The following is a 24,686-nucleotide window of genomic DNA, read 5'->3' on the forward strand; positions in this document are numbered from 1 at the left end:
GAGTCTGTCTGTGCCTCTTTGCTTTCTTTCCCCCCAGACATAGCAGATTAGAACAAACACCATTTTGTTATATGTCATACTTTGGAGGTTAGGAATTTGGGCAGGACTCAACTGGGTGATTCTTTGGCTCTCATGATACTGAAGTTACTTGGTGGGGTTCAGCTTTACTCACGTATCAGGTTCTTTGGTGGGGAATGCCCAGCCAGGCTCAGTGGGGAATGTCACTGGGTATCCCTGTGTGTGGTCTCTGTCATATGGCTGTCTCAGGGTATCTGGACTTCTCTCGGGTTTCTTAGCACCCCAGAGAATGTATTCTAAGAGACAGGAAGTGGAAATTCCCAATCTCTTAGGGTCTGGGCTTGGAAACTAGCATGCCATCGCTTCAGTTAAATTCGACTGAACAAAGCAGTTACAGAGCCAGTCCAGATTCAAGAGAATGGGAGTAAACCCAGCTTTCATGGGAGGAAAGTCGAGGAAGCAGTGGCCGTGTTTAATTTGCCATACGTCCCCTTACCCCTCACATTGAGCGTTTGCTGTGCATGCTTGAATTTTTATTCAAATTGGTAACACCCGGAGTAAGTCACAGCTTCATTTATTTCTCATCTGAACAGTTCCTGTCATGTCAAATGAACTTCTCTATCTTTATGCTCTTCGCTATCCAATTTCCTGTGTACGCTATTCTGAGAACAACTGTTTAAATTTCTTCTGCAGTTACTCTACCATGGTAGCTTGTTGAAGAGAAATAGAGACCTCAGACTGTGTTGTAGAACCCCTTCCAAATCTTAGCCCAACCCCCTGTCTAAATTGCTTCCCAGGAACGCCTCTCTATATCTCCTGAGATCTGGCTCAAGTACAGTAAACCGTTCCCCAAACTATCGTGACATCCTCCTTCTTCTTGCCCGTCCAGTACACCTCTTTATCCTCTTCCCTTGGCCTGGGATGCACTTCCAGAATCATCTATCTGTTGAAATCCTCTTTAGCCTGCAGTATGAAACTCAAATGTGAACAACTTATGGGACCCACCCTGGCTTCCTCTAAATGGTGGTGGCTTTCAAGATCCTAATCCTATAGCACTCCTGCCCCTTTCCGAGGTTTTCTAACAGCTTAGCTTACAGTTATTTTTTACAAGCCCATCTTATTTTAAAGCTTATTAATCTTTTAAATTATTCATCATCTTTAAAGTCTCCCAGCTCCCAGCATAGCAATTTCATTTCACCCACTAGGTGCTCACTATGGGTTTTTATTTGAACTGTGCTTGATTTCTGGCCAGAAACTTTGCACGCAGGTCATCTATAAATTTCAAAGGATAAATGCACCAAACATGGGCAGTTTTTAAGAGTTGGGTAGCTTAGTATCAGTCAGGTTATTGGGAAAAGGCAGTGGTGGAGGCTTTGGATTAAATGGAGACTTTGGATATCAAAAAGAAAAGAGCAGAGATCCTTAGGGTTTCCATGTGTAGATCTGTGCTAGCACGAGGGGGTGAGGAAGATGTTCCAAGAGAAAAATGATCAGCGATCACAACTATTAAACTGCTTTCTTGGGGTGCCTGGGTGGCTCAGTCAATTAAGCATCTGCCTTTGGCTGGGGTCATGATCTCAGAGTCCCTGCCCAGTGGGGAGTCTGTTTCTCCCTCTCCCTCTGCCCCTCCCCTGCTCATGCTCTCCCTCCCTCCCTCCCTCCCTCCCTCCCTCTCTTTCTCTCTCTCGAATAAGTAAAATCTTGCAAAAATTTAAACAAACTGCTTTCTTTAGGAGTGATGACATGGTGCAGCTTAAACCTGAATATTTGTCTTTTTATAATAAATGGGTTATTTTGGAAAATTATGGGCAGGAAGCAAGGTCTGCCCTGGTACATACTCACACATATCTGAAACATCACCTAGGAAAAAGATTTGTCCAGGCACTCGAACACTTTTCGTTTTTAAAGACAGTGATGCAGCTTTCCTAAAAGACCACCCACCAGAAAACCTGAACTCATGTTCATCTAATTTTTCTCTTTTGTGTGTTTTAGGCACTTTCCCCACATGACAGGAAGAGGAGCTTCTGGTTAGAAGACAAGTGCCGGGAGTCCAAGGCTTTCTGCTCACCATGAAGGGGACCTGCGTCATTGCGTGGCTGTTCTCAAGCCTGGGGTGGTGGAGACTCGCCCAGCCAGAAACAGATACATCCCAGTGCCAGAGAGCGGAGCACCCGGTCACTTCCTATAAAGGTGAGGGACTGGCACCCTTGGACTACAAGGGCACCTCCTTTTTTTTTTTTTTATTGGAGTTCAATTTGCCAACATATACCATAACACCCAGTGCTCATCCCATCAAGTGCCCACCTCAGTGCCCGTCACCCAGTCACCCCCAGCCCCATCCACCTCCCTTTCCACCACCCCTTGTTCGTTTCCCAGAGTTAGGAGTCTCTCATGTTCTGTCTCCCTCTCTGATATTTCCCACTCATTTTCTCTCCTTTCCCCTTTATTCCCTTTCACTATTTTTTATAGTCCCCAAATGAATGAGACCATATAATGTTTGTCCTTCTCCGATTGACTTATTTCACTCAGCATAATACCCTCCAGGTCCATCCACGTCGAAGCAAATGGTGGGTATTTGTCATTTCTAATAGCTGAGTAATATTCCATTGTATACATAGACCACAGCTTCTTTATCCATTCCTCTTGCAATGGACACCGAGGCTCCTTCCACAGTTTGGCTATTGTGGACATTGCTGCTAGAAACATCGGGGTGCAGGTGTCCTAGCGTTTAACTGCATCTGTATCTTTGGGGTAAATCCCCAGCAGTGCAATTGCTGGGTTGTAGGGCAGATCTACTTTTAACTCTTTGAGGAACCTCCACACAGTTTTCCAGAGTGGCTGCACCAGTTCACATTCCCACCAACAGTGCAAGAGGGTTCGCCTTTCTCCGCATCCTCTCCAACATTTGTGGTTTCCTGCCTTGTTAATTTTCCCCATTCTCACTGGTGTGAGGTGGTATCTCATCGTGGTTGTGATTTGTATTTCCCTGATGGCAAGTGATGCAGAGCATTTTCTCATGTGCTTGTTGGCCATGTCTATGTCTTCCTCTGTGAGATTTCTCTTCATGTCTTTTGCCTGTTTCATGATTGGATTGTTTGTTTCTTTGTTGTTGAGTTGAGTAAGTTCTTTATAGATCTTGGAAACTAGCCCTTTATCTGATACGTCATTTGCAAATATATTCTCCCATTCTGTAGGTTGTCTTTTAGTTTTGTTGACTGTATCCTTTGCTGTGCAGAAGCTTCTTATCTGATGAAGTCCCAATAGTTCATTTTTGCTTTTGTTTCTTTTGCCTTCGTGGATGTATCTTGCAAGAAGTTACAGTGGCCGAGTTCAAAAAGGGTGTTGCCTGTGTTCTCCTCTAGGATTTTGATGGACTCTTGTCTCACATTTAGATCTTTCATCCATTTTGAGTTTATCTTTGTGTCTGGTGCAAGAGAGTGGTCTAGTTTCATTCTTCTGCATGTGGATGTCCAATTTTCCCAGCACCATTTATTGAAGAGACTGTCTTTCTTCCAATGGATAGTCTTTCCTTCTTTATCGAATATTAGTTGACCATAAAGTTCAGGGTCCACTTCTGGGTTCTCTATTCTGTTCCACTGATCTATGTGTCTGTTTTTGTGCCAGTACCACACTGTCTTGATGACCACAGCTTTGTAGTACAACCTGAAATCTGCCATTGTGATGCCCCCAGCTATGGTTTTCTTTTTTGGTATTCCCCTGGCTATTCGGGGTTTTTTCTGATTCCACACAAATCTTAAGATAATTTGTTCCACCTCTCTGAAGAAAGTCCATGGTATTTTGATAGAGATTGCATTAAATGTGTAAATTGACAAGGGCACCTCTTACGTGCACTTTTCCATGTTCAGTTATTGCTCTGTCATTCTGTGACTCTTGTTTTAGACATTGTTTAAAATATGAGCAAAAATACAAAATCTTCCATTGTAAGAATTGGCTATCCCAAAACTGATCACTACTCTCTCAAGAAGAATTCAAAATCAGAGTTTCACAGGTTGAAAATCCCATTCTTGATGAGGTCACCTTTACTTAAGATGTGCTGAGAGTCTCCGAGGCAATTGAACCATGCACTAAAATTATGATCTTCAGAAATAGCAATAAAACCAAGTAAAACAAAAAATTATTCACTTCAGCATTTCCCAACAAAGCCTTATTAGTCTTACCATAAAACTTATGCTTTGGTCTTTATCTGACACTGCATGGCAGACAGAATTGATTTAACATCTTAAGAATGTCAGTGGATCTGTAGGATTAATTAATTAGTATGTATATCCAGTCATTTACCCCTTTATTTATCAGAATTTACTTAGGGCAGTCTCTACCCTGGGCACATTAAAGCATTCAGGATGAAAAATAAATCAGTCTTTGTCCCTGTCCTCAAGAAACTTAGCATTATATTATCAGGCCAACTATAATTAATCAGATATTATATTTTAATAATTCATGCAATTAATAGCTTTATGGTTTGTTGTGTTTTAAACTTTATATTGTGAAAAATTTCAAGTATATGCAAAAATAGAATAGTCTAAGAAACACCCAACCCAACATTTATTAATTCATGCTCTGCCTTTCTTCTTTTAAATCCTCATGCATGCTCCACCCTACACCCACCAAGTTATTTTGAGGCAAATTCAAAAAATCATATAATCGTATTTATAATATTTCCTTTCATGACTATCAAAGCTTTCTTTCTCAGCACCATTATCACATCAGTCAAGAAACACAAAAAAATCCCAAAACACCATTTCCATAAAATCATTTGACATCCAGTGAGTATTGTGAGATCCCTGATGGTCTCGTGAAGGCCGATGCATTTCATTAACAGTTGGACTGACTCAGGATCTAAATGGAGTTCATACACTGCAGTTGGTTGGTGTGGCTCTTGACGCTCTTCTAATCTCCCTTTTGTTGTGGTTGCTGTTGCTTCCCGTGCAAATTAGTTATGGAGGAAATCCAAGCTCTTTGTCCTGTAGCCTTTCTCACTTTTGCCAAGTGTATCCCATTGGTGTTCAAATGTTCTTTGGTCACGAATATTTGTATAAATGCATAGTAGATCAAGAGGTGGCTTAGATTCAGGTTTGAATCTTTTTGTCTCGCCTGTGGCATGGATGCTGCAGTGTCCTCCTGTGGGGAGCCCGGTGATGTCCAGGTGTGAAATTAGCAGTCACTGATGATTGCGTCCTTAATCTACTGATTTATTGAAGGGTGTAAAGCTGGGATTTCCTAATTTTATTATTATTTCTTCATTTTAACAGCAAGAATATTTTATATAAGGTAACTTTCCTTTATCAACTATTTGAATATCCTGAGGGCCCAGCTCATATAGGAAAGGCAAAATAAATCCTTTTTTTTTCCTTTTCTAGCATTTGTTTGTTTTTTAGACTAGTTAGTTGGTTCTCTAACGTTATCCACAGGGGGCAATAATATATTATGTTTACTTTTTGTTTTGCTTTATTTTCTTATGTTGGTTATTAGAATCAATGTTAATGTATGGATTTTAACATTTGAAACATTTCAGGCAATTCCAGTTTTGATGCTCATAGATGGTGAAATCATCTCACGTGAAGCCCATGGTAGCCTTTTAAAGTTGGTTCCAAAGCTTTTCTGACATAACCCATGGCCGCCTTTGATGGCTTGCTTATTCTGGGACAACAAGATGTTCCTGGCTCTTCTCAGCCACTTTCTTCTGTAGACCTGAGAATCAGCCATTTTGGCTGATTTGAGCGTGGAGGTCTTCAGTGTTAGGTCTTTTCAGTGTTCAGAGCTAAGGAAAAATTTTTAAAATGCACCGTAATTTCCTCCAGATACTTCCATTTCATCTCCAGGACTCTATGACTTTTCTGACTCTCTTCCACCTGATGTCTGTGTCTTTTTGTCCCATGCATGAAATCCTGAGTCTATGCAGCCAACACAGTTGTTCCTTCGCCCTTCCTGCAGTGTACACCGCATCATTTCAGAGCTAGTGTCCAGCAGTTCTAGTCATTTTTACTACTGAAAATGCTGTAAGATGATCTGCTTCTCTTCTTGTAGTCCTTCCCTTCTTGGGAAATTAGAGCAAAGTGACGACTTTGAAATCACTTGAAGTGATTTCCTTTTTGCATGGTTATGCTACCAACTCGAAACCCAGTTCATTTCATTTGTCTAATTTAACTTTTGATTTTTAGAAATTTTAAAGATTTACCTTATTATATAATGCTTCAAAGTTTCATTAATGAAAACAAGGAATGTTTGGAAAAACTGGCTTCACTTGTGTTTTCTCTACCCCGTTCTCTCTCTGCACTTATCTAACCTTTCACTTATATTTTATGGTCCACACTTCTTTTCTCTGTCTGGCAGTTTTGACATGGAGATATATCTTGGAGTCCACTCCCCAGTGGCAGACTCTGTGCCACTCCTTTTTTTTTTTTTTTTTTTTAAAGATTTTATTCATCAGAGACACACAGAGAGAGGCAGAGACCAGGAAGAGGGAGAAGCAGGCTCCCCATGGGGAGCCCGATGTGGGACTCGATCCCAGTACCCCAGGATCACACCCTGGGCTGCTCAACCACTGAGCCACCCAGGTGCCCCCGTGCCACTCCTTTTCATAGCACATAGCTCTCCACTGTAATGAATCATAGTATACTCAACAGAACTCCCCACTGAGAGAGATTTAGAGTATTTTTTTGACCATTTTTGTGGTCATGGGTAGTGTTATAATGAGTAATGCCTACTACAAACATCTCTTAATCCTTTGCAAGGGTACCATTGGGAGAGGTTCCTAGCACTGGGATTGCTAGGTCAGAGGGTAAATGCATATGTGGTTTTGCTAGATATTGCCCAATACCCTTTCATGAAGGTTGCACCATTTTGTGTTCTCATTTGTCTTGGATATGAGGATCTGTCTCCCACCAGCCTTTTCAGCAGAGTGTACTAGCACTCTTCAGGATGTGGAGTAATCCCATAATTCATAAATGATATCTCAGCATAATTTTAATTTGCTTGTGTTTAATTTGGAGCAAATGTTCAACAAACATTTGCCTTTTATGTAACAGGGTCTCTGCTAAATATTGAGGAGATAAAGCAAAAAACAGAATCCGCATTAAAGGTCTAGAATAGCTCTAGGAATATAAACCGGAAGGAACATTGCATTACATTCTATTCAGGGTCCTAATAGGTGTCTTCACTGGGTGCTGGGGGAGCCTGAGAGAGGAGCATCTGAACCAGGCAGCCTAGGTTTTAGGAGAATCGTTACAGGTTTCTGGGATTAAGTAACAGCAAAGCTGAGCCCCAAGTGATTGTTAGAAGGTGTTTATGAGTCTGATGAATGGAGAGGTGTCTCAGGGAGAGGAAAAGAGCAAGTGCAGAAGCCCTGAAGTGAGGGAGGGGAGCACAGCAGGTCCTGGCAAGTCTCCTCCACAGTAAACCATGAAATTGTAGTTCAGGTTATGAAGACGAGGAGGCTAAAGTAGTTGTAGGGCTTCCCTCTAGCCCAGTATCTAAAAACCCTTTAAGAAGTTTCCCAGCCCGTATTTAGAATAGCAAAGGCAGCACAGAGAGCCCAGCCTGGGATTGCTGCTGTGATCAGAGGGAGCAATCATGAGGAAGTAAGCTGGAGGGATGGTCACAGAAATGTAAAGAATTAGGCGAGTTCTAGAAATGCGTAGGAGGTATTGATGATTTCATGGATGTAGGACAGGAGGGAGAAGGAGACACTGAGTATGATCCCTAAGTTCTTGGCTGATCATTGCATATAGAATAAAGGAGGGAATCTAAAATGATGATTTGAGATTGAGAAAGCTGAGATCCTAGCTGCCATCAGGTGGGCTGTCTAGTTGAGAGTGAGGCACCATGGGATCCAAGGGGGGAGAGGCTGCCCTCCGAGTATCTGATAATACAGAGTTTGAGGCAGATGTGGTGCAGACGGCAGAGTGACAGACTCGTCCTGGTTTGTCCAGGACTTCGCTGGGGTAGCACTGAAAGTCTTATAATCTGTGTATGAGTTTCTTAGGGCTGCTGTAACAAAATACCACACACGGGGTGGCTTAAAACACCAGGAATATCTGGTCTCACAGTTCTGGAGGCTAGAAGTGAAAAAAACAAACCAACCAGGGTGTCAGCAGGCTCATGCTTTCTCTGACAGTTCTAGGGGAAAAACCCTCCTTTAACCTCTGGGAGTTGATCACAGTCCTTGGCATTCCTAGGCCTGTAAATGCCTCACCCCAATCTGAGACTGCAGCCATGTGGCATTCTCTTGGTGTAGCTGTGTCTTTTTGTCTGCCTCTCTTTTTATACAGACTCTGGTCGTATTGGATTTCAGGCTCACCCTCACCCAGCATGATCTCCTTTTAACTAATTATATCTGAAAACACCCTATTTCCAAGTAAGATCACATTCGTGGATACTAAGGTTAGGACTTTGACATACCTTGTTGGGGTGGGGTGGGTTAGGGACACAATTAAGCCTGTAACAAATGGCATTTATCAGAGCAGTTTCAGGGCAGTGCCAGGGGTAGAAACTGCATGGTAATAAGCAGAGAAACAAATGTGAGATGAAGAAGTAAATATAAAAGAGACAGTTATTGACTTAGCCAGCAGGGATGTGAGGGCAGGGGACAGCTTTTAAGGGAGCATTACTTAATCATCCTTAAGTGGTGATGGGGAAAGGCCAGGTGAAGGAAGGGGGTGCAGAGAGAGGGGGAGAAAATTGATTAGACAGGGTCTCTGGGGCTGTGGGAGGGGATAGGATACTGGGCACAGGTGGGGGATTAGTTTACAGGAAGGAGACCCCACCTCCAGTGAGTCGGAGGGAGGGAGACCGGGGCACCCAGGCTGCAGGAGAGTTAGCGGGTGGAGGTGGCTGGAGGGAGAGAGGGTCCCTGAGGACCTCCCCTCTCTGTCCCAGCTCAGGAGGAGCCGGCAGGTCTTGGACCAGGAGTATGGGGCTTTAGGAAGGAAGGCTTCTCTGAAGAAGGGGTGAGGCTCTTAATCAACACACATGGGAGAGTCCCTGGGGGATGTTAGGAGCCCAGGCCGTCCTTGAAATGGCTCATGTTACAGCTGAGCAGGTGGCCATTGCTGGGCCACATGGACACTTTTGTGTAAAGCGTGACTCTCCAGGAACGTTTGAGAAAGGAAGATGGAAGGCTGATGTGGGAGAGACAAAGGAAGTAATCTGGGTAATCTTGAGTGTTAAATTCCTGATTTCTGCATACACTTAAAATTTCATGATTTAATGTCGTGCATCGGAGGCACTCTGCACAAGAGGCTGATGAGTTGGACCAGATGCTGCCGTTCACGTCTTAGTACAACGAAGCACGTTTTATTGAAGTCTTGATTCGATTTACCTGGGTAGGCGGAAGGTGCTGGTGGGATCTTCTCCCCCGATCCCAGGTAAAATATTTGCCACCGTGGGCTTCTCTTGTCTAGCAGAGTTCATTGCTCAACATGCTCTAGCAGCTTGCTGTGTTTGCAAGGTTACTCCCATGATGCGTGTTCTGGAATATGTTTCTGTGATTGTGCAGGGCCTGCTAAAACACCCCGACCCATTGCAGACACACTGTTTACACTTCTGTCCTTGTCATTTGCTTACATGTCTGTTCCAATAAAGAAGGAAAAAATAGTGACCCTTTAAGACAGCATGTTTCTCAGCATGCTTACTGAGTCTCATAACCATCTCTGAAATGAGTTTTAAATGTTTAATGTCCACTTAAGGCAATAGTGCCATAGTCTGCCTTTGTTTGTTTATTGATTAAAGTTTACCCAGCATGCTTGCTATTCAGAGTGTGCTCCACTTATAGGAATTGGTTTATGGGCAACAATTTCACAGTATGCGCAGAGGACGACCACCAGTGGGGTGAGTCATGCCACACATAGGCCTCCTTTGGCTTAGAGCCTTAAGATCATGACTAATCTGGAAGCCTTTCTTCAGTGCCTTAGCTGGTAGTGCTTAGTATTAATGATCACTAAGATTACTCGTGCCGCAGAACCAGGTGAGGCACTATTCATTCCACTCTAGGGTCTCCAAGATCTTTATCTCTGACTCCTTGGTGTCCACTTTGACTGCCTTCCTACTTCCGGATTCATCAATTGGCCAGAGATTTGTTTTTGGAACTGAGGAAAGAGTGGTGTGAGTGCTTCGTACAGGATTAGCAACGTTTGGCCCCAGATCTTGGGAGGGGCATCTGAGGGAATCAAATTGGGTGTTCCAGCTTGGGCCATCCCTGGGACAGGACTGGGAGTGGCACTGGGCCTTCAGTTTAAACAACTGTCTTTATCTCCACGTGTTGTCTTAGGAGATTGAAGGAACCAAGATTGACAGGGTACAACAGAGGATTTTGAACTAGGGTTCTATTCTCTTAGCACAGTATAAATTTTTTTCACAAATCCCGCGTCTTTCTTTTGAATCATAATTATATTCCATTGTATTTGTGTGTTAGAAGCATTGATTTGTTAAATATTGGCAGCAGTGACATGTGACATATTTGTAACTGTCTTCTTCAGGATAACTTAACTGGGAGGCCCAGCCTCTTCCTACCTGGGAGAGGCTATCTTTCTACCAGTCTGTAGGTTGGCCAAGTTACACGTTTCTTACTGCCCCATTAGCCATCATTCCTGCCCATTATCCCACCAATTACTGCTCTTCTCATGGCTTCCTCAGTTCCTGGGACCACTGTGTTGCTTTGTGCTTCCCTCGGGGCTGAGGAAGCTATAGCCTGGGCAGCCTCAGTTACCCTCCAAGGCAGAAGGACGGGGATGCCAGAAGGGAGCCACAGGCCTTGTTTCTGTGACATGACTCCCTGTGTCCCATGGCCTCATGCATGTCCCAGGACCCAGGAATGTCCCACAGTTCCATGGTGTCCCACGATGTTCCATTTCTGCTCTGGATTTTGACATTCTGGTGTCCAGTACCCGAGTCAGCCCTGTGGTATTATGGCCGTGCCTGGATTGCACCCCTTCTCTGGGACCTGGTCCTCAGCACTACAGGAAGGGCTGCAATAGATGATTTCTGTTTCCCATAAGATTTTAGAGACTTGAGAGTCTTTGAGTACATAAACCTTGATTGAAATTGCTTCTAGTATTTCTCCCCATTCGTCTAGTCTCAGATCTGCCATTTGACCTTTATAAATCATAGATGTGCGTGATTGTATAACACTGGCCTACTTTCTCCAAGGAAGAATTAGGAAAGTTTATTTTAATTAAAAATAGATTGTATGAAATTCATTTTAATATTTAGTTTGAATGTTTTCATATGACTGATTAGAGTATAGGTATAGCAAGACACTGCTAACTGTTGAAAACTCTTGAATGCAATGCTTTTCTTTATGAAATGTAAAATCTACATAAACCAAGTATGATTCTTTTTGGTTTCATAACAGGATATGAGTTATCCTCCTGTGAGTTTCTTTGGGGAGGAAAATTGTTGTTATGGATCCTTAAAAGTTCTTGGTTCCATAAATAATTTGACTTTTGTTATCATACATATGACTGAATGGTTTGTATAATGTACTGTCAAAATCACACGGGCAAAATATTCCAATCTATTTGCAAGTGAAGCCACTATGGCACAGGCACACTGCCTGTTTTGTACATTAAAAACTGCATTTGGGAATACATTTTTTATTTCAGAGTCTGTTGCTAGCTTGCTATCTGAAAAAGTGAATATTTAAAAATACACAACTTTTCAAGTCTCTAATGTAGGTATATCATGATCATTCATGGATGCACAGAGGTGTAAGGAGAAAACACAGTGTAAAACCGCTATGTGTTACTCAATGGGTGATTTGGTTCCAACACCAACACCCGCTGAGCAGGGAGCCCAATTCAGGACCTGGGATCCTGGGATCCCAGGAACAGGGAGCCCAATTCAGGACCCTGGGATCATGACCTGAGCTGAAGCAGATGATTAACTGACTGAGCCACCCAGGCGCCCTGCTACATTGAACTTTGATGTCATTATTGGTCTTTGACTGATGAGAGTTGGGAGAGCCCCCCCTCCCTTTTTTATACAAATAACGCTTAAGTTCTGATGAAAATGATTTCTTGAGTTTTGAGAATTATCAACAACTTCTGTATTATTTTTTGTGTTCCAGGGCCACTAATGAAATAGTGTATAAGACTGAATATTTATATTGTATCTTGAGATACAATTTCAAGTGTTTTGATGGATTTGGCTAGGCAGGGAAATAGTTCCTGTTATTTTAAGGCTGCAAATGGAATGCCTTACAAGTGAGGTAGAGCAATGTGATTGCATTAAAACTGGGAATAAGATTTTGTCAAGTTACTGTCAGGGTTCTGATTCAAAGCAGTCATTTCATTTGGCCTCAAATGGTATGTTACTCTATTTATCTCTAAGCATATTCTCATCTTTCTGAGCGTTAAATGGGCACTTCATCTGTTCTCACAAGGAAAGTAGATAAAAATCATATCCTTCTTTTATATGTAGTAAGAGTTGAAGAGTGAATGTAGAGTGTATAAAGTTTTTACTAGGTGGCATTCTTCTTGGATTTTGGTTCTCTTGACTTCCTTGAATATCAAAGACAAGGCAAGCAACCGTGGTTACATGAGGGGACGAAGCATTAGGCCAGCTCCAGCAGACAGCGGTGCTGCCATTTTCCTGTTATCGATGACCTAGAATATTAATGACATGGAAGGGACTCCAATGAGGTTTTTAAATTTAGCTTGCTTACTAATTTAATCATCACACTAACCTTTTATTTCCCGAGGCTTTATTATGGTAGAGTGAAAAAGGTTCAGAAATAGACTCTGGCTTTGTGGGAAGACTTATTCCTTAATTTCCTCTCTGCTCTCCTGTCTCCCTCAGGTGACTGAGGGGTGGACTCAGAGAGCCTAATCACACGTGTTGCACTAGGCAGGAGGCGTTCTTACTCCTGGTCAAGAGCGTAGTGTTGTGGACCTTGTTGAAATGAATGCATTCCTCCAGTCTGCTGTGTGACAGAGTTGTGGTAAAGCAGTTTGATCATTCCCTCTTTGAAAGCACCTTTGGACCACATGTTAGGGAGACCTGCAAACCCTATTAAATAAAATCAGTGAAGTGGGACCCCAATGCCAGGCTAGCAGAGAGCCTGTGGTAGCTCCCAGAGTGATGATTAACGATTGTCATTCGCCTTTGTGTTTTTTATTTTTGTGCCACTCGATTCCCTGGCTTCAGCACCCAGAGTGTTTTAGCTTCTGCTTGTTTGAAGAAAACGCTGAGTCCAGCTCACTAATAATTTAATCAGGATTTATTGAGTGCCCATTATGGGCTAGTTCCAGTCACTGGGATTACTTACCCCAGTGAGCAAAACAGGTAGAAATCTTGGAGTGCACGGAGTTTACATCCTATTAGGGGAGACAGGCAAGAATAAGATGGTGTATTACAGAGTGGATTACATGAGAGCTGCAAAACAATAGAAAACAGGGAACAGGTTCAGTATGGGGTCTTGCAATTTTATCAAGATCAAGGTAACAAGGCGGGCCTGACACTTAACCTGTTGCCTCCAGACACACTAGTCAGGGAGTCTGAAAGATTCCTCAGGCTCCTGTGCCAGCGGGGCTCCTGTTCTGCGGGTGTGTGAGTGGGAGGAGGCAGCAGGAGCTGGGGAGGAATAGGGAAGTGTATACCTCCGAGTGCTGAGTGCAGCCCAAGAGTGAGGCAGTGCTTTTTGGCAATTCCCACTTAGGTCAGAACTGCTGGACAAGAGCACAGCAGCAGATGCAAGCTTATGGGCTCAGTCCAGCTTGTTAGAGCAGCTCATCTCTGTGGGCTATGCATTCTTCCTTCTGGCTTTCTCAGGCCTAGTCCTTCATCCTTCAGTTTTTTTTTTTTTAGTTTTCACGTTATCTTTACAATGAATTCTCTATGTTGAATTTTCTCTAATCAACTACCTTGGGCAGTTTGTATTTTCCTGGATGGATTATGATGTATACGGCAGGAGGCACTGAGTCTAGATTTAAAGGAGATGAGGGGCAGAACATGGGGATAACTGAGAAAAGAATGGTCCAGGTAGAAGGAGAGCAAGTGTAAAGGCCTTGGGGTGGGATTATGCTTAGCAGGTTTGGGTAACAGCAACAAGGCTAGAATGGCCAGAGTGGAGTGAATCTTGGGGGAGAGTAATGGAGATGAGGTCAGAAGGATAACAGGGACCAGATCCTATAGGGCCTTGAAGAATTTTGGTTTTTATCTTGAGTGAGGTGGGAAGCCATTGGGAGATTTGTTGTAGAGTATTGATATGATTTAACATGACTTAGAAGGATCATGCTGGCTGCTGTGCTGAGGATGGAGTGAATTGCAAGTGGATGGATGGGATGCAGGATTGGGAGACCAGTTTGGGAGCTGGCGAATAATCCAGGCTGGAATTGGTGGTGGCTTGGATGAAGGTATTAGCAGCAGACACAGGAAGCAGTGGTCATGTTCTGGATAGAGCTTACTTTGGAAGTCAAGTCCAAAGCATTTTCTTTCAGACTGTGTACATGTTGTGAGAGAAAGAGAAAGGCAAGAGGGACTCTGAGGGCTTTGATTGAGCAACTGGAAGAGTGGAAGATGAGGAAGTGTGTAGGACAGTCACATTTGAAGGAGTATTGGAGCTCCATTTGGGGCATGTTAAGCTTGAGATGCTTCTTTGGCATCCAGGTAGAAATGTCAAATAGTTGCATACACAAGTCTGCAGATCTGGGGAGCTGTCAGGGCTGGAGGTGGACATTTGGGAGTTATTAACATACAGAGAGCATTTAAATCTCTAAGTCTGGCTGAGCTCTCTAGGGGAAAGAGTGTACATAGAAAGGTGAAGAGGTGTAATGAGCAAGCCCTGGCGTAATTCAGTACATAGAGTTTGGAGAGATGAGACAACAGATAAGATGGAGAAGGAATATTCAGAGATGTCCTAGGAGACAAGTGAAGGAAAAGTTCTTTCCATGGTGGCCTAACAGGTTAAAAACTAGAGACTTTGCTTTGAACACCAGGAAGCAGGAGGCCAATATTAATATTAGCAGGAGGTGCTGAAGTTTCTAAGCAGTAGAACTCTTCAGATACTTAGAGGACTGTGGGACATGCCATGTAATTTGAATGCGAATATCCCTTGAATAGTGGCCAAAGAAAGAATTGCCCTAGTGATTTGTAAGAAACAGTATTGTATGAGGTTGCTATATGTAAAAGGAGAAATCTCAGAAGTTGGTCTTGACCCCTTAATTGAGATCATTATTAGCCAGCTGTTGAGTAGAAAGAGCAGCATGGCCAGGAGACAAGATTTTGGGTTTGTGTCCTGTAACTTAATAATCGTGTGAACATGGGCAGGTTAATAATTCTGTGTCTTCTTTAGCATTTAAAAATATGGGGATGATAGTGCCACCTTCTTAGGGTTATTCAGTAGGGGAAATGACAGTTTGTGTGTGTTTATGTGTATGTGAAAGTACAAAGACTTACAGAGCCAGCTGTCATTATATCTAACATTAGAATTAGCTGCCTTTGAGCTTAAATGTAGCACTCCTATAGCACTCCTAACTATTAGGAAGTTTTTCAAACTCTTTGAGGCATAGTAATTTGAGGAGCTAGCCATGACGAAATGCACAAGAAATCTGAATATTTGGTCTTCATGACTTTTGTCTGGGTTTTAATGTTAATCACTGGATAATGCAAACATATGTTGAGAACTTCTCATTTGGGAGTTAAAGGCAAAATTTAAGTCATTACACAAGTGGTCCAAGTCATATTTAAATATTTTCTGAATTAAAAAAATGGGCTAGAATAATGTAAGCACAATTCAGTAAAATTTAGAACTCGTTTGCATGCTTTTATTTTTTTAATTCCAAAGGTCAGCCCTACTTTTAAGAAGCATATCTACAAAAATAAAGCCCCAGCATGGAAATCATAAATCCTTCATTTCATAGTGTGGAAACAGAAGCTTACATGATAAACTCATGGAGCAAGATATAAATCTGAAATCTAAATTAAGTAGTTTGGAGACTAAAAGTGTAAATCAGAGCAAAATTTATAAATGTGGGCTTTCTTGTTTCTTGTTTGAATATATAACCGTAGTATCTAATACTAATTTTAGAAATTGTATACAGACTGTTAGAGAGCTTCTGTCATATATAGCTGTTGTTTGACCAAGATTTGGTAAACAGATTATTTTTATTTTTAAGATGAAACTTTATATATGGGACTTTACCAACTAGGCATGGTGGAAATATTGGATTTGATTTACCCTCTTGCTTTAAACAAGAAAACCAGACAAAATATTAGGAACCATATTTTTTAGACAATGGACAATAGGCAGAGGGCAGAGCAGGACTGTAATTCTTAGACAAAGGAAATAGATGAGTCCTATGACAGCCTTAGTTCACTGGAAGTAGTTTCCAAGGCAGAGTACAGTAATGGGGAATCCAAACATAGACCAGCATAGATCAAGTCTCATACATGTAAAAGCATTGAAATCATTTCTGTGTGATCTATGAGCACATAAGACCCAAACTAAAAATCAATAACAGAATGATATATGGAAAACAATGTTGGACTTTAAGCAATATGATTCTAAGTGATGCAGAGGTCAAAGAACAAATCAAGAGAGAAATTCTAAAATATTTTCATCTGAGGGACAATGAAAGCACAACTTACCTAAATTTGTAGGATGCAGCTAAACCTGAGCTTACAGAGGAATTGGTACCTTATTTGCTTGTATTAGAGATAGAGCATAATCTGCTATCAATGATTTTGGGATGTTAGGGAAGTATAAAAAAGCAAATTAAATCTGTGGTAAACAAGAGGAAGAAGAAAATAAAAAAGAGCGCAAATCAGTTAAGGGGAAAATTATAATGAAGATCAATTAAACTAAAGCTAACACTTTAACAAGATCGGCAAAATCAATAAGTCTCTAAACAGTTTGGTTAGGAACAAGAGAGAAGTCATATTTGTCAATATTAGGAATGAATGAGGAGACATCTCTACAGAGCCTACAGAAGTAAAGAGACCAGTAATAGAAAACAGTGAGCAAGTTTATACCAATAAATTTGACAACTTAGATGAAATGGGCAAATTCTTTGAAGATCCAGTCTATCCAAGCTCACTTAGGAAGGGACAGATAACCTGAATAATTTAATATCCATTATGGGAATTCAATTTATAATTAAAAACCTTATAACAAAGAAAACACCAAACCCAGATGGCTTCAATAGTGAATTTGAGAAATATTTAAGGAAGAAAAAAACAGATACCCATTCTACTCTTCCAGTGTAGAAGAGGTTGGAACTCTTCCAGAGTGGAATAGGTTTTCAGCTTTTTAAAGAAGTCATCATTACTCTTTTACCAAAACCAGAGAAGACATTCCAAAATATAAAATGACACACCTCTCACAAACATAGGCACAAAAATCCTTTATAATATTTTAGCAGTCGAATCTGGTAATTTGTAAGATGGATAATATATTATATCCAACTGGCTTTTATGCCATAAATGCAAGATTGCACAGGATTTCTAAAGTTTTGTACTTGAAAATCAGTCCATGTAAATCAATGTGTTAACTGACTAATTAAAAAAAATAATTGTCTTGGGGCACCTGGGTGGCTCAGTCAGTTAGGTATCCAACTGTTGGTTTGGCTTAGGTCATGATCTCAGCGTCCTAAGAATGAGTCCCACGTGGGGCTCTGCACTTAAGACAGCATCTGCTTGGGATTCCTACCCTCTTCCTCTCCCTTGCCTCTGCCCCTCCCTCTGCTCATGCATGCACTTTCTGTCAATTACATAAATAAATAAAATCTAATATTAAAAAATAACCTCAATAGATATAGAAAAATCATTTGATAAAGTTTAACACACATTCATGATAAAAAATTAGGAATAAAAATTACCTAGAAACGAAAAAAAAAATTACCTAGAAACGGACAAAAGGTAGCTTAAAAAAGTCAGAATCTAATATGATACTTAATGGTGAAAGGCTAAATGCTTTCCCCACAAGGATGTTCATTCTTTCCACTTGTAGCCTAACGTTTAGGTACCATTATGCTAACCACTGTAAACGCTAATAATAGATAAATGCTATAGTATAATGGAACTGATATAATAAACAAATGACATACAAATTAGAGAGGAAGAGTTAAAGTTGACTTTTTTCTTCTTCTTTTTTGCAAACAAGATTATCTATATGGAACATCCTAACTAAAGTTTTAAAATCTTTAACAAATAAGTGGGCTCCTGATTTTAAGATACAAAGTGATTATAAAAATATTCAATTGCATTGTGACATCAACTAATAATTAGAAAATGAAATTAAATTCTATCATTTATAGTATCATCTTAAATATGAAATAAAGATACATTTAGCTAAATATGTGCAAGAGCCAAGCATTGGAAGCTGCGAAAGCATTACTGAGAAAATTAAAAAGACCTAGACAAATGGAGCTAAATATTCATAAATCAGAAATTCAGTGTTGTTAAGATATCAATTCAGCTATATCATATGCATTGGAATCTATATGTTAATGCAAATCGAATCAAAATCTTACTGTGCTTTTATTGTGTAAATCAAAAAGCTGATTTTAAAACTTTTATGGAAAGGCAGAAGATTTAGGAAAGGTGAAATAGTTTTGAAAAAAGATTACAATGTTGGAAGGCTGGCAATACCTAAATCGAGACTATGTGGTGTTTACAAAAGGATAAACATGTACATCGATGTTACAGAAAACAGAGACCAGAAGTAGATGCATATATATATTGTCAATTACTTTTCAACAAAGTAGCCATGGTAATTTAGTGAGGAAATTATAGTTCTTTCAACAAATGGTAATGAAAAAAATTTGATACCTCATATGCAAAGATGACCTGAAATGGATCATTGACCTAAAGTTCAGAGCTAAAAATTATAAAACTTCTAGAAGTAAAACTGTGGAAAAGATTTTGAAACCTTGGATTAGGCAAGGATTTCTTAGGATAAGAAAAGCACGAAAAGCATATGTATTTTTTTCATATAAATTAGTCCACATCAAATTTAAAAATATCTGCCCTTCAAAGATATCTTTGAGAATAAGGGAAAGCAAGCTGGATGCTATATGGAAATGTTACAAAACATGTATCTGTGAAAGGTCTTGTGTCCAGCATGTATAAGGAAATTCTTCCAATCTAAAAAAAATAATCCAAATTTTAAGGAATGGTCTAGAGATTTAAACTATTTGAAAAATGCTAATGGCAGCCATGGTGTGGTGTCTCTACACATGCAACAGAGCGACACTTAAAAGACTGATAGTGCTAGGCATCAGCAAGGATTTGGTGGAGCTAGACCTTTAACACCATGCTCTAGATAAAGCAAGATGGTACAGCCACTTGGGAAGACACACAGTTGCTTCAAAAGTTAAACATACACTTACCATAAATCCCAGCAACACTGCTCATAGTTCCTTGTCCAAAGGTAATGAAGCACTGAATAGTGTCTACAGGAAGACTTGCATGCAAAGGTTTATAACAGCTTCATTCTTACTAGCCAAGACCTGGAAAGAACTCTAAGGCCCATCAGTAGGAGCAGCCAGATTGGTTATGTGAACTAGATATGACTGGGCAGTAAAAGGAAACAAAATGCTGATATAGACAGATGGACCTCAAAATACTATGTTAAGTGAAAGATTCCAGGTATAAAAGACTACGTATATTTTGGGTTATCTCAGTTTTATCTTCTATAGAATAGAAGCTAAAACTAAAGTTACAGAATATTTATTAATGAGTTGCCTGTGTGCAGTCAAGGGAAAGAATTCCCTGCAAAGGTTCGAGAGAAATCCTGTGAGTTGGTGCATGTATTTTATATCACAATTAAGGTGATGGTGACAGAGTTTATACATTTGTTGAAAGTCGTTGAATTTAAATTAGTAGATTTATTGTGTCTCAGTTATACCTCCATGAAGCTGCTTTAAAAGGAAATATATATAAGTTCTAACTCTAATAGAGAAGCACGGGCTTGTCAAGAATGTAGGATTCAGTAATCAGATTGCTTAAGAAATAGCCTGAGTTTGTCAAAACACTGCTACATTTCCTTGACAATATGGGCAAGCATTATGTGAGAACTTTACAGTGAGAAAGATAGTTACGAATAATGTGTTATGTGACATTTAACAAAGTGTGTATGTGTGTGTGGGTGTGTGTGGGTGTGTGTGTGATATGCATCAGCAAAGCTTCTTAGAATTTAAGATACTCAGGTCTTTAATGAAAAACCTGCCACATAAACTGTTTAACCAGTTAAGTTTTTAAGCCAAAGTTACATTAAGAGACAAGAACCCTATAGTTCAGGTTAACTTGATGTAAGATAAGTAACTTATATAGAAAGCTTTTCTTTCAAATACTATTTCATTCAATGGTAATTTTTGTTGTTTTTTTTTTTAAGTGTTATTTATTCATAGAGACACATAAAGAAAGGCAGAGACATAGGCAGAAGGAGAAGCAGGCTCCCCACGAGGAGCCTGAAATGGAACCCAGGACCCTGGGCTCATGCCCTGAGCAAAGGGCAGACTTTCAGCCACTGAGCCACCCAGGTGCCCCTCAATGGAAATCGTTGCAGGAAAATATTTCTGATTCGTGTATACTTTGATAAGATGTCATCACATCTGAAAATTGCTCATTTTTAGGTAACTTTTTAACTAAGAGATAAAACACTTCTTGGAATTAGCAGCTATTAAAACTATAGAGAAGAAACAAGAGAAACATACATCTAGTATTTTTGATTGCAATACAAGCATACAACTCTTCTTTTTCCTTTTCAAGGCTGATTTTCTAACATGGTCATTTACTTTTTCTTACTTCTACAGCAATAAGAGGACCATTAGTATAAAGGAGCTGTGTGCAATAGAATCTTCCTTGATGATGGAAATGCTTATATTCTGTGCTGGAAAATATAGCCATTAGCCATGCATAGCTTTTGAGGACTGAAATGTTACTAGTGTAACTAAAGTAATGAATTTTTAATTGTACTTAATTTTAATTTGTTAAAATACAAATAATCATCTATTGGTGGTGGAGTACCATATTGGACAGTGCATGTGGGGACCTTTGGCCTTTAGCACTGTATAATAACTACTGGTATAGGTTTTTTTCCCCACGTCTATTCAAAGGCTCTTCTGTTCTGGCATCTCATCCGAGTCAGGTTTTTGGAAAGTGTCATTGTTTATATTTAAAGACCAGGCTGAGAAGAGGAGAACTGTGTAATTGTTATACGTCTGCTGTTAACTACTTCTCTGATGTAAAAGGAATCTCCTTCTGTCTTTTGTTTTGGTCTCCATTTATTCAAGTGAAAAATGAATGTAGTGGGGTCTTCTATCAAAGACTACCACCCCAGTGATTTTGTTGCTCTTTAAACCAGGATAACAGGGGAGGCCAAGGGATATTTGGGACATTTGTTAGTTCTTCAAGAAAACTCCCTCTTAATCCTCAGAAAAGAACACTGTAAAATTTTGTATTGTAAGAGCAAAATATAAATAGAGATTTCCGTTGACATTGTTGACATCAGCAGCATTTTTATCACAAATGTGTAGCAGGAAACATTAATATATTTTATGTGAAGAATGGTTTGACCTTTCATTTTCATCCATTTTCACAATTAATTAACATATAAAAAGGTTAGTTTCATATCCAAATAGATTTAGCAGTTTTTCTTGATACCTAGAAGCAAACATTCAGAGATGAAATGTTAATATACATTTTAAGTCATCAATGCAGTGAAGTTTAGAAACTCTTACTTCAAAAGCTCACTGGTAAGCTTGCAGCATCAATTAGAAATTTCTTGGCTACAAGGTACAGAAAACAGACCTAACAGTGGTTTAAATAGTAAGGCTGTTTCTTGTTCCCCAACTAGAAGTACAGAACTAGGCTGGCTTAGGAGCTCGGGGGTGTCAGCAAGGACTTGAGCTCCATCATTTTGCTCAGTCACCTGCAGAGATTGGCATTCACTTTTGTTTCTATTTCATGTTTGGAAGGCAGCTGGCAGCATTCAAAGTCAGGTGGTGATGAGAGGAGGCAGGATAACCAAGTTCTTGATTCATGTGTTTCATATCAGAAATCAACAACAAAAGCAAGATTGCTCATGGAAACCAATGTTCGGAATTGTTTACATGTAAGTGGCCAGAGCTGTGTCACCTGCCTGCCTCTAGGTACAAGGGGAAAGGAAGTGTCTGGCAAATGACAATGGGAAAAATCAGGACTGAACTCTTGAATCCAATAGGCCTGGTAGCAGGGGGAAGACAGGAACTCACCTTGGATGCAAATTTAAGAGGTAAAAAACCTCCGTGGTCAAAATAAATATCATAGATGTGTGTGTGTGTATGTGTGTGTGTGTGTGTGTGTACATCTCTATATAATGCAATATTTACAAAATTGGTATTAATGACAAAGAAGAATTCACGATGAACACATTATCCAGATTTTAAATGAAGATAGGATTAATATAGTCAGTCCCCTGCTGAGCCCTGCTTGGAGCTCCATTGTCTTAATTTAAAATGTTGACAGTTTGTTCATCATGGATTTTGGGGGGCATTAATTAATTAATTAATTAATTAATTAATTTTTTAAAAATATTTTTTATTTTTTAGATTACTTATTTATTTGTTTGTTTATTTATTTATCAGGGACCAGAGAGAGAGAGAGAGAGGCAGAGAGAGAGAGAGAGAGAGAGAGGCAGAGACACAGGCAGAGGGAGAAGCAGGCTCCATGCAGGGAGCCTGATGCGGGACTTGATCCCAGGTCCCCAGGATCACAGCCCGGACCGAAGGCGGCGCTAAACTGCCAAGCCATCCGGGCTGTTGGGCATTAATTTAGAATGTAAAAAATATTGCCTCAAAATACTATGTCACTGAGGTTTTTTTTGGTACCCGGTTAAATTTTGTGCAGTATATGAAAGCTTACTTGCCTTACTCTTGTCCTGGCCCTTGCTCTTGAACCAAATTTGGGTTCCATTAGCAAGGAAGAAGTGATGCGCAGTTAACTGTGTCTGTACAGCTGTACAGCTGTAGCTGGTTCTGGTATGTCTGCCCCATGAATATTCATAAATGTAAGTTTTTATATATGCTTCACGGAATAGGTCTCTCTTTTTATATTTTAACACCCTGCTTGATAAACAGAGTGTATATTGTACCTTGCACTTCGCACAAGGACTCTTTGTGAATAATGGGGACTCAGTACATTTTTGACTGAATAACTAACCAGATACTCTTGATAAGAAGCAAAACTTAGCCCCAGCAGATTGTTCCAAAACATATCTGAGATACCATTATGAAAAGCAGGAATTTCTCATTTTTGTATTTTCTCATATTTTAAAAGACATATTGTTGGATTACTTGAAATTTTAAAATGATTCATAAGAGACTAAGAGGATAGAAAGATCTGTTGATGCTTTCTTGTGTCTCCTGAAATGGACAATGGGAATTCGGCTGTCTTGGAGAATGACGAAGTATGTTCTCAAAGAACTCATGTCATAAAATTATGGAAATTGTCATTATGTAATATGAAAACTGGTACAAAAGAATTCATCTTTCCTATAATTTTAATCTTGCTCTAGCTTTGGTCTGATTAACTATGAGTTGATGTTGGTAAGTTTGTTTATTTGAAACCTTGTAAGCCCTTTTTCCTAAGGGGCGTGATACAAAGCCATCTCTCACTGGAAAAGCTTTAAAATTCTAGCAGGCTTTTCCTTGCGAATACAAGTAATTCTCCTACAGTGAAAATTTCTTATGAAAAAAATTCATCTAGGCCTGTGAAGCCTGAGTGATATAGATATGTAGTAGGAATTTCATGCAAGGCTATAAAAGAAGTTTGTATTAAGGGCCAAATGTATTATTCACACTATTTATAAGATATAAATTCTTCAATCTCAAAAGTGTCTGCACAAAATTGTTCAATGTCTTGTCTGATTTAATTCAGCTTTTGAAAGCTCTTGAGAGCAATGTTTGGAATTTAGAGGATAAAAAGGGAAGAACATATGGAAATAATAAATTTACATAGTTGGTTGTTAAAGATGCCTGCTATGAGAAGGTTTAACGTGCACAGCAGTGATAGAAAAAGTGGGAAGGTTATAGTGAACTTTGCATGTGTTTATCATTACTGCTCCTATTTAAGACTTCCCCTTCTCCCTGAGCCAAACCTGAGCACCCCAGTTTTTCTAAGCAACTTTTTTTTTTTTTGAAGCAACCAATGAAATACTGTTTTTCCTAGCCATGTCTGGCCTCACGACCTGACTAATTCCCTATACCCCTTTTTTTTTCTGGCCGCTTGAGATGCCTTTTGATTTTATATCATTTTTATTTTTTATTTTTAAAAGGTTTTATTTATTTGAGAAAGAGAGCAAGAGGGAGCATGAGCAGGGGAGAGGGAGAAGCAGACTCCCCACTGAGGAGGGAGCCTGACATGGGGCTCAATCCCAGGACCCTGGGACCATGATCCAAGCTTAAGGAAGATGCTTAACCAACTGAGCTACTCAGGCGCCCCCATTTTATGTAAGTTTTTGATTCGGCCATCCCATTGCATGAATGAAAAATTGTTTTTATTGCAACTGAGCAATGACCCTTTGCTGGTCTGCATCTCTTGGCCAGAACCATGTAACCCCTGCTTGGCGTGAGGGTGGCAAGCCAGGGTACGATGGTTGGGTAATACCCTGTCTGCAGTATGTTTTATACTTCTTGAATGCCTCTGTTTCCTCTACCTCCCTACCTATGTGAAGC

At 40.1% G+C, this 24,686-nt stretch overlaps 1 protein-coding gene across 12 annotated transcripts in view; it reads left to right on the forward strand.

Annotated features, from left to right (window-relative positions):
• The window catches only part of SEMA5A (semaphorin 5A), a 470,523-nt gene that overhangs the window by 169,463 nt on the left and 276,374 nt on the right, over positions 1–24,686 (forward strand). For all 12 annotated transcript variants that reach the window (XM_025451472.3, XM_025451477.3, XM_025451481.3 and 9 more), the window contains one exon: positions 2,011–2,208. In XM_025451472.3, the coding sequence (XP_025307257.1) occupies positions 2,088–2,208 (121 nt within the window). In that variant the 5' untranslated portion in view covers positions 2,011–2,087. The remainder of the gene's footprint in view (positions 1–2,010; positions 2,209–24,686) is intronic.

The sequence above is a fragment of the Canis lupus genome, chromosome 34 (assembly GCF_003254725.2).
Source record: "Canis lupus dingo isolate Sandy chromosome 34, ASM325472v2, whole genome shotgun sequence".
NCBI classification, from domain to species: domain Eukaryota; kingdom Metazoa; phylum Chordata; class Mammalia; order Carnivora; family Canidae; genus Canis; species Canis lupus.